The sequence below is a fragment of the Larus michahellis genome, chromosome 1, assembly GCF_964199755.1.
Source record: "Larus michahellis chromosome 1, bLarMic1.1, whole genome shotgun sequence".
Lineage (NCBI taxonomy): Eukaryota > Metazoa > Chordata > Aves > Charadriiformes > Laridae > Larus > Larus michahellis.
Window position 1 is genome coordinate 64,072,052 of NC_133896.1, and position 12,375 is coordinate 64,084,426.

General features: G+C 39.9%; 1 protein-coding gene across 9 annotated transcripts in view; it reads left to right on the forward strand.

The window, feature by feature from the left end:
* Window positions 1-12,375, forward strand: part of DGKI (diacylglycerol kinase iota) — a 217,073-nt gene that overhangs the window by 117,142 nt on the left and 87,556 nt on the right. For all 9 annotated transcript variants that reach the window (XR_012586453.1, XM_074582700.1, XM_074582709.1 and 6 more), the window contains 8 exons: window positions 379-492; window positions 1,072-1,209; window positions 2,356-2,434; window positions 6,186-6,241; window positions 7,120-7,182; window positions 7,404-7,477; window positions 8,899-9,010; window positions 11,482-11,681. Coding sequence is in view for 8 of the 9 variants with exons in the window: in XM_074582700.1 (XP_074438801.1) it covers window positions 379-492; window positions 1,072-1,209; window positions 2,356-2,434; window positions 6,186-6,241; window positions 7,120-7,182; window positions 7,404-7,477; window positions 8,899-9,010; window positions 11,482-11,681 (836 nt within the window). In the remaining variant the exon portion in view is untranslated. The remainder of the gene's footprint in view (window positions 1-378; window positions 493-1,071; window positions 1,210-2,355; window positions 2,435-6,185; window positions 6,242-7,119; window positions 7,183-7,403; window positions 7,478-8,898; window positions 9,011-11,481; window positions 11,682-12,375) is intronic.

The following is a 12,375-nucleotide window of genomic DNA, read 5'->3' on the forward strand; positions in this document are numbered from 1 at the left end:
TCACTCATTTTTACATACAGTATTTTTTTGACCAACAGTTAGGCAACCTTGGCCAACTGTAATTTTATGTGTTTTCATTTCCTGCTTAAAAAACAGCAGCTTATGTACTCCCTTTCCTTAGTCACTCTGTGTACAGTGTTTACATCCCACTGCTTCTGATGCAAGGGAGCTTCACAAACACTGCTGTACCTGTTCTCTGAAAGGTGAAACCTCAGATGAGGCAGTTGCAGAGTTAAATTTCAGACATCATCATTTTTCCTTCTCCCTTTTGTTTTACTCGATCTTCTCTGTAAAGGGGATATGATCAAAATATGTCTCTTTCCTTTTTCACATCCTTTTTAATCTTCCTAACAATCCTCTGCACTTCCTGTTTTGTAGGTGGGCTGGATCCTCTCCATCCTCGATGAGCTGCAACTCAGCCCCCCACCTCCTGTGGCTGTCCTTCCGCTTGGCACTGGGAATGACCTTGCCCGCACCCTCAACTGGGGTGGGGTAAGCACTGGCTGGGGTACCTTTATGCGCAGGCTCTCAACTTGCTGGTCTGATTTAGCTGTGTAGTTGGGTGCAACTTAATTTTGGCTAAAAAAAGCAGGCAGGGCTGTGTCCAAGGTCTGCTTCAGTGAGGCACAATAGTTCAGTTCAATTTCCAGTCTGGGATCTTGAGTTACTAATGCTGTAGTTGTTGTAATAAAAGTGTACATAGATGTATCTGTCCAGTATTTCGGGCCAAGTAATGATGAGGGTATGCAGGCTTCTAATTTAAGTATAGTTTAAACTTTATTTCTCGGTGTTTATCCTTAACTACACCACTGGAGTTACTCCAGGCAAGGCAAACACATTTTGAGTTCCTCTCCTTGTGGTCTTACTTTGCCTACTCAAGACTTGTATGCCTCAGCAACGGCTTGTTAAAATGCTTGGTATATGAAAATTTAGCAATCTTTTGAGGTGTTCTTAGGAACATTTGATCTGGCCTCTATGAAAGGAGGGAAGTCTGCCAGGTAATTGGTGAGTGACTTGCTTTGCTTTCACTACCCATGGCTGATACTCTGATGACACTCTCTCTGCTGTCAGGGTTATACAGACGAGCCAGTGTCCAAGATCCTGTGCCATGTAGAAGATGGGACCATTGTACAGCTGGACCGCTGGAATCTCCAGGTTGAGCGCAACCCTGATTTGCCACAGGATGAGCTGGAGGATGGGGCACGTAAGGTTAGAGCCTTCTTTTTCCCAGGGAGACTATAGGATGCTTAAGAGCATCTTTGGGTTGCACCATAAGATGCGTGAGTGGGGAGGCTCTAAAACTTTCTAATTGTCCAGTTGCATCTCTTCCTTTTGCTTTTTCATGTGTCAGTGCTTCCAGAGGTGTGTGAAATGTAATACATCCCAGCCATTTATTTGTTTTAAGTCTCAGACACTGACAATTTATCTCAAGAATGAAGTCCTGGCAAAATACCTGGCATCTTATCTGAAAGGTCATTGTTGCGTGTTTTTTTTTCTCTAGTTAACCTGGGGTGGCAGGAGAATTAACCTTGTGACCACCATCCATTCCTAAATTAAAGATATAAGGCTAAAAAAAGGATGTAGAATTCTATTCTTTTGGATTTTGCTAATAAATACCAACTGCTTCCTATTTTACACCAAGGAGTAGTGTATTTTTGTGTTTAACTTCTTTGTGTGTGGGTCTCCATATGATCTTGATAGTTGAAGAATGAGGAAATCTTCGTGAGGTGATCACGCTTATAGTAATGTATCATTTGGAGTGGAGAAGTTGGAAGTGTTATAATTAAAAAAAAAATTGTGAACCATTTTCCTCTTCTCAGTTATAATTTCTATCTTATTTATCAGATGCTACTGTTTTCTTACCACATGCTGGGCATGTGTAGTGGTGAAGAGGCCAGATGTGTGCTTCCCTGCCTCATGCATCCTCAATAGAATTAGGGCTTCTCGTCTGGGACTTGCATTGCTCCTGGTTTTACTTGAAGCAGGAAGGACACAGCTTGAGTTTCATTTGCCATGTTGAGCTTCAAGTGACAGCAATTAGGAAAACCTTTGTATTGACAAAGTGGAGCAGCATTATGGGAAATCTCAATGACAACATAAGGAACCCTTTGATGTGTTTACAAAGATATGTATATGATCATAAAGTACATAGATATGTTTGTGTTCTTGAGGCTTTTGTATCTGATCATCTTCCACAAGCCATTACTAACCTTCTGCATGTATTTCCCTAATGTGTTCCACTTTCTTCTTCTTGAGTTTTCAAGAGATGGCAGATTTAAAGTAGTTAATTCCTAGTGTGTCACGGAATGTTTCATTCATGTTATTTTTACATGTCTTTTTATTATCCAATTACAGCTTCCACTCAGTGTCTTCAATAATTACTTTAGCCTTGGATTTGATGCACATGTTACACTGGAGTTCCATGAATCTAGAGGTAATATGAACTTTTTATTTCCTTAGCCTTGGGAATGGGCAGTTATTTTATGAATTACAAATGGAGTTGAATTTAGCATTCCGTTTTTATAATTCAGAAGGAAAGCTGGAACATAAAAACCCAAGATACAGACGCAACTAGGAAGGAAGTTACCGTATCATGAATTTCCAAGGGACTTAATGATTTAAAAATTCAAAAAGTACAAGAGAAAATGGCATTCATTTGAGAAAAAGGGCTAAAGGGGGAGCTTTTCAAAGTGTTGTTTTTGTTTGTTTTTTTCTTTTTTTTTATCTTCTAATGGGGATACCAAGTACAGATATAAAGGAAGTGTATACTGATGCAGAAGTGTCAGAATAAGAGCAGAAAGAAAAACAAATGCAAGTCAAGTGCCAGTTTTCCCTCCAGCGTGGAGGTGGTGGGAAGAGAAAAGCTGAGAGGCTGTGGAAGTAGCAGGGTAGAAGGAGGATAATTCTGCTCTCAAACTGAACAGCTGTTACCTATGGATGAGTATAGCATATCATTGGACTTGGTAGAGATCCAGGGTGTCTCTATGCAAGTGAAACGTTTTAATGAAGTCCGAAAAACTGTCAGGAATGTGAGCTGTTGTAGCATCTTATTTGTCCCCTTGCTGATGGCAGTTACACCACCCTATACAGATCCAAATGTGGCTTAACAGGTGCGCTTTGGACTGATGTGAACTGCTCTATTTATATGGTTTAGCCAAGCATACTTACATAAACAAACCTCTTTCAATTGTCTGTGTTTAGCTTTTTGGTCATTTCAGCTTCATATGCAGGTGTGGGTTTTTTTCTGAACGACAACCTCCTCTATCTTCACTTTCATACTATAAGAGTGTCATTTCAAGATGAAAAGATAGCACTCTAATGCCATGCTAAATAAAGATCAGGATACATGATGGAATGAGCTAATGCATATTTAACAATGTTTAAGACTGCTTCAAGCTTTAGGAATAATAATGAGGGGCCACAAAAGGGCACAGGAATGAAATGATGACAGCTGTATGCATTTTTTTTATGAACGCATATCACTATGCATTGCTAATGTGACTGTGAATATACCATATAGATGAAATGCATGGCTACTTTCTCACTTAATGGAGGCATTACTTAATAATGAAGTAATGGAGCCCTATAAAGAATGGATGTTATTCTAGAGATGCCAGTGTTTTAAAAATTTACATGGGTGAAAAAATACTTGGCAGAGCAAGCTGTGTGTCTGTGAGCGGGTACGTGTGGCCAGGAGAGCTTTTCATAGCACAAGTTTCTGCTCTTACAAGTCATTGCTGCTGGTGTCTTCCTTACCCTCTCAAATGCTAAAATATACAAATGAGTCCTATGAGTTTTAGTAGAGAAAAGCTTGCAGCCTTGGAGGTGTTGCTGGTGTGGGGGTTTTATTGTGTTTCATGTGGAATTAGGCAGTGCAAAACAGATTTGCATTTCATTTACAGATGATGACAATCCAGAGAAACTCATAGCAAAACTTAAAGCACTTTCATGGCTGTTGCACTTGGTCCATTAAGATAAGTGGTTGTATGCAGTTGCTTATGTGGAGCTATTGTAATCACATATAGTAATAAAACAAACACACACTACGGTCTCTCACTCTCCCCCCTCCAGCACCTCCGTCAAACTGAAATAAATTAGATTGATTTGAATGCTCAGCCTATCAGGGCATTTTATGCAATAGAGATTGGTCAACTGATATATTCAGAGTAAGCAGTGATTGCAATGTCTCAGAGGAACCTGTCCATGAATGTGGCCTTTTTCCATGGCAACCTCTACACTTTTCTTGTAACTAATCAGATTGAGCCTTGAGGGCTGGCTCCAAGCCTAATGTATTTAGCTCTGCTTCTTCAGGAAGTGTTCTGGATAGCTCTTTTCAGTTTCCTCCCTTGTTACACTTTGGTGGAGCAGGGGAGATGCAATGTGCTTTATCTCTGTTGACATGCTGTTTGATCCCTCAGCTCTACAGGACTGTTCATTTGCAGGACGCACACCCCCCTCAATACACATACACAGAGTCTAACACGTTTCATTTCATACTCCCTTGATGGCTTGAGAATGGTGAAGATGAAGTGAGCTTTGGATATGCAGTCAGTGATTGACTTCTACAATTGAAGTTGCACTCAAATGAACTTTAGGCTCTATTCCACATTGCAGAGAGCCCTTCCTCCCTACCCATGCTTATCTGCTATGTCAGAAGTAGGAGCAGTTCAGTATGTTGAAGGACTTGCAGAGTCCTTGACCTCAGAAAGGCTCTTTTTCTGTTCTAAACTGGGGCTTTGGTTCTGGTCAATATTTGTCATAAGATCCATGTAAGAGCCGGTGCTCTGTGGCTGCTGCCCAGAGCCATCAGAGGTAGCCACATCAGAGAAAATTTGCAGCACAGGCACTGAGCCTTCAGGAGCCTCCTGCTTCTTAGCATGGGGTGTTGAGACTTTCTGTAAAGAGCTGTCAGCTCAGTGAGTGAGATGAGATTTACTTATGCAGTTAAATTAATCTTTTGATGAAGAGGTGGTGCTGACTGCGTTCTGGCCTTACCCACAACACAACAAATGGATGACACAGTAGCTGGGCGAACAACCAAACAAGACACACAAAGTAGCCCATTCTTACAAAATGGAGCCTTATATTGTGAGACGTAGTGACTACAAAGAGAACAAAAGACATTGTTTCAAGTGGTTATTTGAGAAGAAGCAATTTGGAAGTGTTCACACTAGTGTGATGCTTTAGCCAGAAGGACTATCTTGATACTTCGATGTTTTCACTAGAGAATTTCTAAGCAAGGATAGGTGATTGGTACTACCACTGAATACAGCGTCAGAAGTGCTGCTTCTAAAATCTCTGGATGCCACAGGCTAGGAAAGCAGTTCCCAAGGAGGCACGAGAATGACCTGTATTCTGGGAAGCATGCCTTATACCAGCAGATTAAAGGAGCTCCATTTAGCTTATCGGAAAGAAGGTTAAGAGGCGATTTAATCACTGCCTATAAGTATTTACTCAAGGAGAAGATATCTGATAGTTGGGGGCTCTTTAATCTGACAGAGAAGTATAATAAGATTTAGCAGTTGGCAGTTGAAGTCTGAAAAGTTCAAGATAGTAAAAAAAAAAACACCCCACATTTATTTTTACAGTGAGGATGATTAACCATTAGATGTGCATTACTGCTGGACTTTTAAAATTCTCGATCACTTATGGTCTAATAAAAATGAAACAGCTCTCTAAACAGGTTTTAGAACAACCACTTATTTTTTTGCTACAGGAATATTTGGGTAGAGATGTCTATTTCTCAGTACCTCTTTGTAACAATTGTAAGAATGTAAGTGTCTGTTTCATCTCATAATTTACTAGTGCTTTACTCCTGCTTCAAAGCATGGGTTAATATTTCATGGATTTTTAATAATTCTTAGGGTCTGTTCTGCATTGGTAGAAATAAGTCTCCCAAATGGTACTAAGGGATCACAAGACGAAGTCTGAGAGGTGCTAAATTGACTGATTGTATTCTTGTTACTTCTTTACTCATGTTTCCATCTATTTTCACTCTACAGGAAAGGGAAAGAATTCAATATCAATGTTTGAAATCTGATAACAGATAATGGAACAGATGGGGGGCTCACACAGGAAAACTATATTTATGTTAATATTTTCACTGAGTGATGTGTGCAAAAAGCACAATGGAGTCTACTTGTTTTATTAGGGTGTTCATATTTTTCCTTTTTATCCTTTCACAGAAGCAAATCCAGAGAAATTCAACAGCCGATTTAGAAATAAAATGTTTTATGCAGGGGTGAGTTGTGATTCGTCTTACAGAATGATGCTAACTTAGTTGTTTTAATATTTTCTTAAGTACCTTTCTCCTCACTTTCTCACATTAGGAGTTCATGCCAGTTCATTGTGCCTGTCGCAATTTAAAGTGCACATGTACTGTTTCTGACATGTCTCTGTTGGAAAGTGCCTGAAGCACTCTTGTTTTACAGTGCTTAGTGGGCGAGAGAAATGCTACTCCTTTGGACATAATACTGGTCATGTCTTGCTCCCCCTGCTTCTGGCTCATCAGCTTCTCAACACACTGCTCTGCTTCTTTCAGGGTTTGGGCAGCACATTGATATTGACTTTCCTAGTGAAATTCCCCAAGTATTAGCCTGTATCTTTGTTGCTTTGAGGAATACTCTTGGATGTAGGGTCATGGGGAGTGGAGGGCAGAGATCAGCTATTTGGAGTAATTAATTTTCATATGTGAATATGTAAATAAAATCACCCACTTCTGCATTCAGGAGGTATGTAGACAGTGCTTTATTCTAAAATGCGGTTATTCAGAGAGAAACACTAATTTGATAATGCGTGACACTCTAGATGATGACACCCACCATACCCATGTGCCTTAAACATGGAAACAAATATGTGAGCAAGAATTTGCATTTAAATCCTTGTGTGCCCAAGGATCTTCTTTGGTTAACCTCTCAAAAAGAGAAGCATCATGATTGAAAAAAGACAAACCTAAATAAACAAAAAAACCCCTGCAACACCAAAACAAAACCAAACCATAGCTCCTGAGAGCAAGAAGAATAGGTTGACCAAAAGGATGGCATTAGCTCTGTGGTGGGATAAGAAAAGAGGGAAGAGATGAAGTGCTGATGACAATTCCTGCACTTATTTCTGTTGCAGGCAGCCTTTACAGACTTTCTGCAAAGAAGCTCAAGAGATTTATCCAAGCATGTTAAAGTTGTGGTAAGTATAAGAAATTGTGTCATAGTACTGTGGGAAGAGGGGGGGAATGGAGAGTGAGCGAGGTGAGAGTTTAATGGCTCTGTTACTTTTCAGTTTTGAGCATGACATTTGCAACACATTCCAAGGAAAGTCTTGGGAAAGTTGTTACAAAGCAGCAACACTTCCCTTGTCTGTGGCTCCATTCAGCAATTTCTCTGTGCTCTGTCACTTTGGCTTTGTAGTGTGATGGTACAGACCTGACTCCAAAGATCCAGGAGCTGAAGTTCCAGTGTATAGTGTTTTTAAACATACCCAGGTAAGCTCAAGACAGATGCTTGGAGTTATACAAGGGAAAAAAAAAAAGATACCTACAAGTTGTCCTAGATTGGGTGGATGTGCAGGAAGAGTGTTGCTGCTGTGCTGCCTTCTTGAGAGCTAGGTGCTTATAATACTGTTAATTAGCAATATGGAATGGGATCTGAGTTCAGGGTGCAGCTAAACTATCCTTTAAAAAGTTGAAAAAGCTGATACAGAGATAGTAGAAAAGTGTGGGGCAGGAAAAAAGGGGCAGGAAAGCAGTAGTGTGTCGCGGGAAGGATCAGTATTTTTCCAGTAAAGGAACACCAAACCACCGAAAGAGGTGCTGTTTTTTTTAACATTTTAGAAGGTGTCCCAAATAGACAACTTTTAAGAATACAGGTATATTTCTATCTCCTGCTCTCTAGAGCAGTAGTCTCTAAACTTTTTTTTATTGTGCAGCCTTATCAGTAAAAAAAATTATGAACACCACCCCAACAAATGTATACTTATTTATAAATTATATACATGTATTACTGTACTAATATATTACATACATTGTAAAACATACACAAAAATAGAAATTAAGGATGGGATAAAAATGAAACAAGCACTATTTTAATGTGGGTTTTTTCCTTATTTATTAAAAGTACAAACAATATTTTCTTCGCACACCCTAATTGTTTTGGCAGTTGTAAATTTTTATTGCACACTCTCTGTGGTGCATGCACCGTACTTTGGAGACCACTGCTTTAGACAACCTACTACTTTTCTCCACATGCGGTCCCAAGCGCTTGATCTTTTGAGTCCTGCGCTGCCCTCACTGCAAGCTTCTATTCGACATCACCTCTTCAAAGTTCCCCCTTCTATCACTCTTAGATCACTTTTACATCCATTCTTTAATGGTAGGAAAGATAGATGCCACAGATGCATCTGCTCCTGCTTCTTATTTCTTACTGCCTTCTCAAGCTATGAAAAGATTTGCATTCCTTATGCTGTTAGAACTTCTGAGCGAGCAGGTAGAGAGGAAATGGAGCTCCAAGGCTGGAGTTGCTGCTGCAGCCTCATGCCTGCCTCGCAGAGGGCCCAAGCAGCCTTCTGTCTCAACAGCTCATCTGCAGAAAGCAAAGCAAGTAGGGAGAACAAAGTGCTGCTGCTCTGTTACCTATTTCCTGGTGTTTCCCCACGCAAAGGAACCTGCTAAAAATTATGATGGATATGTTTACGGATGATGTACCAGCTTAGAAACAAGAACAAGATTTTCCCTTTTGTCCAGTCCTTGCCAGCATAACTTTCAATGTTCCCTGAATTTGAATCCTGGAATGGATATCTGGATTACTTCTGGAGGAGAGCAGAACAGGCTAATAGTCAGGCTACTAGTCAGGACCCATCAAGGCAAACTGCTTTCTCAAAGCTTGCTTTCCAAACCTCTTTCTGTAGGTATTGTGCTGGCACAATGCCCTGGGGAAACCCTGGAGATCACAGAGACTTTGAGCCTCAGCGCCATGATGATGGCTACATTGAAGTCATTGGGTTCACCATGGCCTCACTGGTGAGTATATTGCAGGTGCTACCAGACTCGGTGGATTCTGTGGGTGGCATTAGAGAGTGCAAAGTTGTCCTCATTACTGAAGAACCACCATGATTCCACATATTCAGTCCGCTAAGGCCAAAACATGCTCTGCTATTAGGTTTTTAAATGAGAGGGGCAAATTGTTGTTTTCTAATAAAAGAAGTGCAATTGAATTTAAAAAAATGTACCATTTGCAAAATACGGTTAATTTGCAAGATTTTACTGTGGGAATGTTCTATGGTCAAATAATTACTGCTGGTTTTGTTAGCTTTTGTATACTTCAATCTATGGCATAAAAGTTCAAAATTTTTTTGGTAAAACTGGCTACTGGAAACAAATGTGAAATATTATATACAATTAAATGCCCATACAGTTACCATAGGCCCACTAAACATGTTGTGAAAATTTAGTGATAGCTGTGGAAAATTTCGTAATATTTCCGGCACAAATGTTATCTCTTTTCTTATTCGGGCTGGGGGCAACAATTTGGCGGTGCACTTTCTGTCAAGGCTGTCCTTAAAGTGATCTAAAGCTGAGTGACTATAAAAGCAGTCTCACTGTAAATACCCTAGTGTCCTACTATCACAGCAGTTAAACACAGTGACAGTCTCTTCAGAGGATGATTAAATGCAGTCAGGGAGTTGGTAGTTATCCCCGTGCTAGTGTTAAGCTACTGAAGACACTGCAGCTTGAATTTAGCGTGGCCAACAGAAGGCAGATATCAGGGCTTTCTGGCAAGTTTGTTTAGGTCACACTTAAGTCCATACTCTTAGGCCTTTGTTGCTGCTGTGTCTTGTGTGGACTAGGTTAAAGCTAACATGGATAAGCCTGTTTTCACTAAACTCATATGTTTGTTTGTTTGTTTTTTGTGTGACCTGCCCTCAGCGCATCTCGCGTTCAGTGAATACTCATGATAATGGCATTTGCTTCTGCAAAGAGAAATTCAGACAAATCTAATCTTCAAAGTAAGCAAAAGGTTGCCTTGATCAGCAATCATTTATTTATAAATCTGGGTTAAGGATTCGTTTTTAATTTTTTTTTTGATGGATCCTAGTGGATTAGGGAAATAATCTACAAGTAAGCAGAATTCAGTTTGTTAGTCTAGAAGATCTTGTGGAATGAACATATTTTACTTCACCCCTGAAGATTTTAGGGTATGTTTCTGAAAATGCTGTCAAAAGTCTATTTAGCATGTACCAACTGGCAGTTTTCAGCTGGAATCTTTTTTGGGTTTGCTGCTAATGTGTCTCCAGCCACTTGCAGTAGCTAGAGTGATCTCAAAACTACCAACAACTTCAGTTGGGACTGAATTTTTGTAGTAGAGCCCTTTGAGCTGCTGTTTCTCTTTAAAGGAAGCCTAGCTCAGAACTGAGGGTCTACAAGTCTACATTGGCTGTGATGCTGAGGAACGTTGTAACCCCAGACTGTGTTGATGTAATCCTAACTTGCTCTATACATCTCCCACATGTGCTTGGTCATACCCAAGTAGGTCTGAGAGACCAAGGAAGAGAAGTGCTTTATAAGGAGTGTTGTTACGAGTATTGTCAACCATTTAATCATTTGATCCATAATATTAAACACACAGAGCGGGATTTAAGGTCTTGACTTCTATTTAGGCTGCTTTCTGTTAGTGCATTAATACAGGATCTTTTTCTGCATCTGACAGATGAGAGTTAATAGGCACACTGCAAATTAAAAAAAAAAAAAAACATTTATGCCCAAACATGTCTGCTTAGAACTTGAAGGATCTGCTTATTGCCCTCCGTGTTTCATTTCTTTGAACAGAATTTTAAAATGTGATATTTAATTGTTTTTAAACAAGGTCCTTCTGCTTGTCCTTTTCAGCCTGTCTAGTTGTCTCAAGGTTCAGTTGCTGGGTAAGCTTTCACAATAAGGATTTTAGATTTATCTAATTCACGTTAAGAACCCTATTGTGTTCAGGAAGGGGAAATCATTTTTTTTCTTGCAGACGTACCCAATTAGGGTTGTTGCTTTAAAGATCAAATAATTAGTATCATTACTGTTAGTGTAAAAACAAACCAGCCAAAACAAATTGAAAACTTTAAGAATAAGTACAGGTATTCATTTGTGCATCATGCACATGTGTGTATACATATTTGTATGTGTGGGTAATATGCTTGACACATACCGAGGTGATGAGATGTGCAATGCATAAGGTTAGGCATCTGCTTGTTGCCCACCCCTTTTCCTTGTGAAATTTTAAGTTCTGCTTTGCAATTTTGGAGTGAAAATACATTTATTGTGACTTGTTAGAATGCCTTACACATGGAAGGCTGTGTAATGGATGCTGTCAGCAAAACTGCATTTTGGATTTAACTGCCTTAACTATCTGTTCTATGGTGTCTGTTCTTTGTCTTTCCTGTTTGTTTTGGGTTTGTTTTTTTGCTTGTGTTTGTTTGGGTTTGGTTTTGGTTTCTGCTTTTTTCCAGGCTGCTCTCCAGGTGGGTGGTCATGGAGAGAGGTTGCATCAGTGCCGTGAGGTGACACTTTTAACATACAAGTCTATTCCCATGCAAGTGGATGGCGAACCATGTCGATTGGCCCCCTCACTCATTCGAATCTCCTTAAGGAACCAAGCCAACATGGTGCAGAAGAGCAAGAGGAGAACATCCATGCCATTACTGAATGAGTGAGTTGGATATGTGCACGTCCTAATGCCAGGAGGCCCGCTTGGGGCAGCATATTCAGTCACAGATTTTGCATGTACTGGACTTGCAGCACATTTACAAAAAAAAAAATAAAAATTCACACCTTCTGAACTCCCTTTCCACCATATTGTAAATACTTACCTGATTTTCTTTTACTCTTTTTATCTTATGGGTTGCCCTCTGTCTTGCTTTTTAGAGAGGTGTGGTATTTTTCAGTTATTTAGAGAGGTTTGCGCAGGCTCAGCAGTGTGCCTCTTGGCTTCTGACAGTTCTGCATATGTATGCCTTTTGCCTTTGAAGTTCTTTTGATTCCTTTTCTCAACTTTATCGATCTGCTTTTTAAGCTCCATTGGAGATCCTGTAACAAATGGCCATAATCAAGAATTACTTAGGACATCTCGTAGCCTCTGTTGTGGGAGCATGCTGCCCGTGACTGTTTATGGAGAAGGAACTGGAGGCCCAGAAAGGGCTGTTTGCACTTTGTAGGGAATCCTGCTCCAGTATAAAAACCCAAATGAGAAATTAGTAGTCTAAAGACAAATAGAAAAAACCCTAAGATAACTGGAAACCAGGAACATGCAAAGAAGGAAAGACAAGACTAACCTTCCTTTTAATAATAAAACTTTTATTGTAAGCACTGCATCAATATTTTAAAACAAAACAAAAAGTATGGAA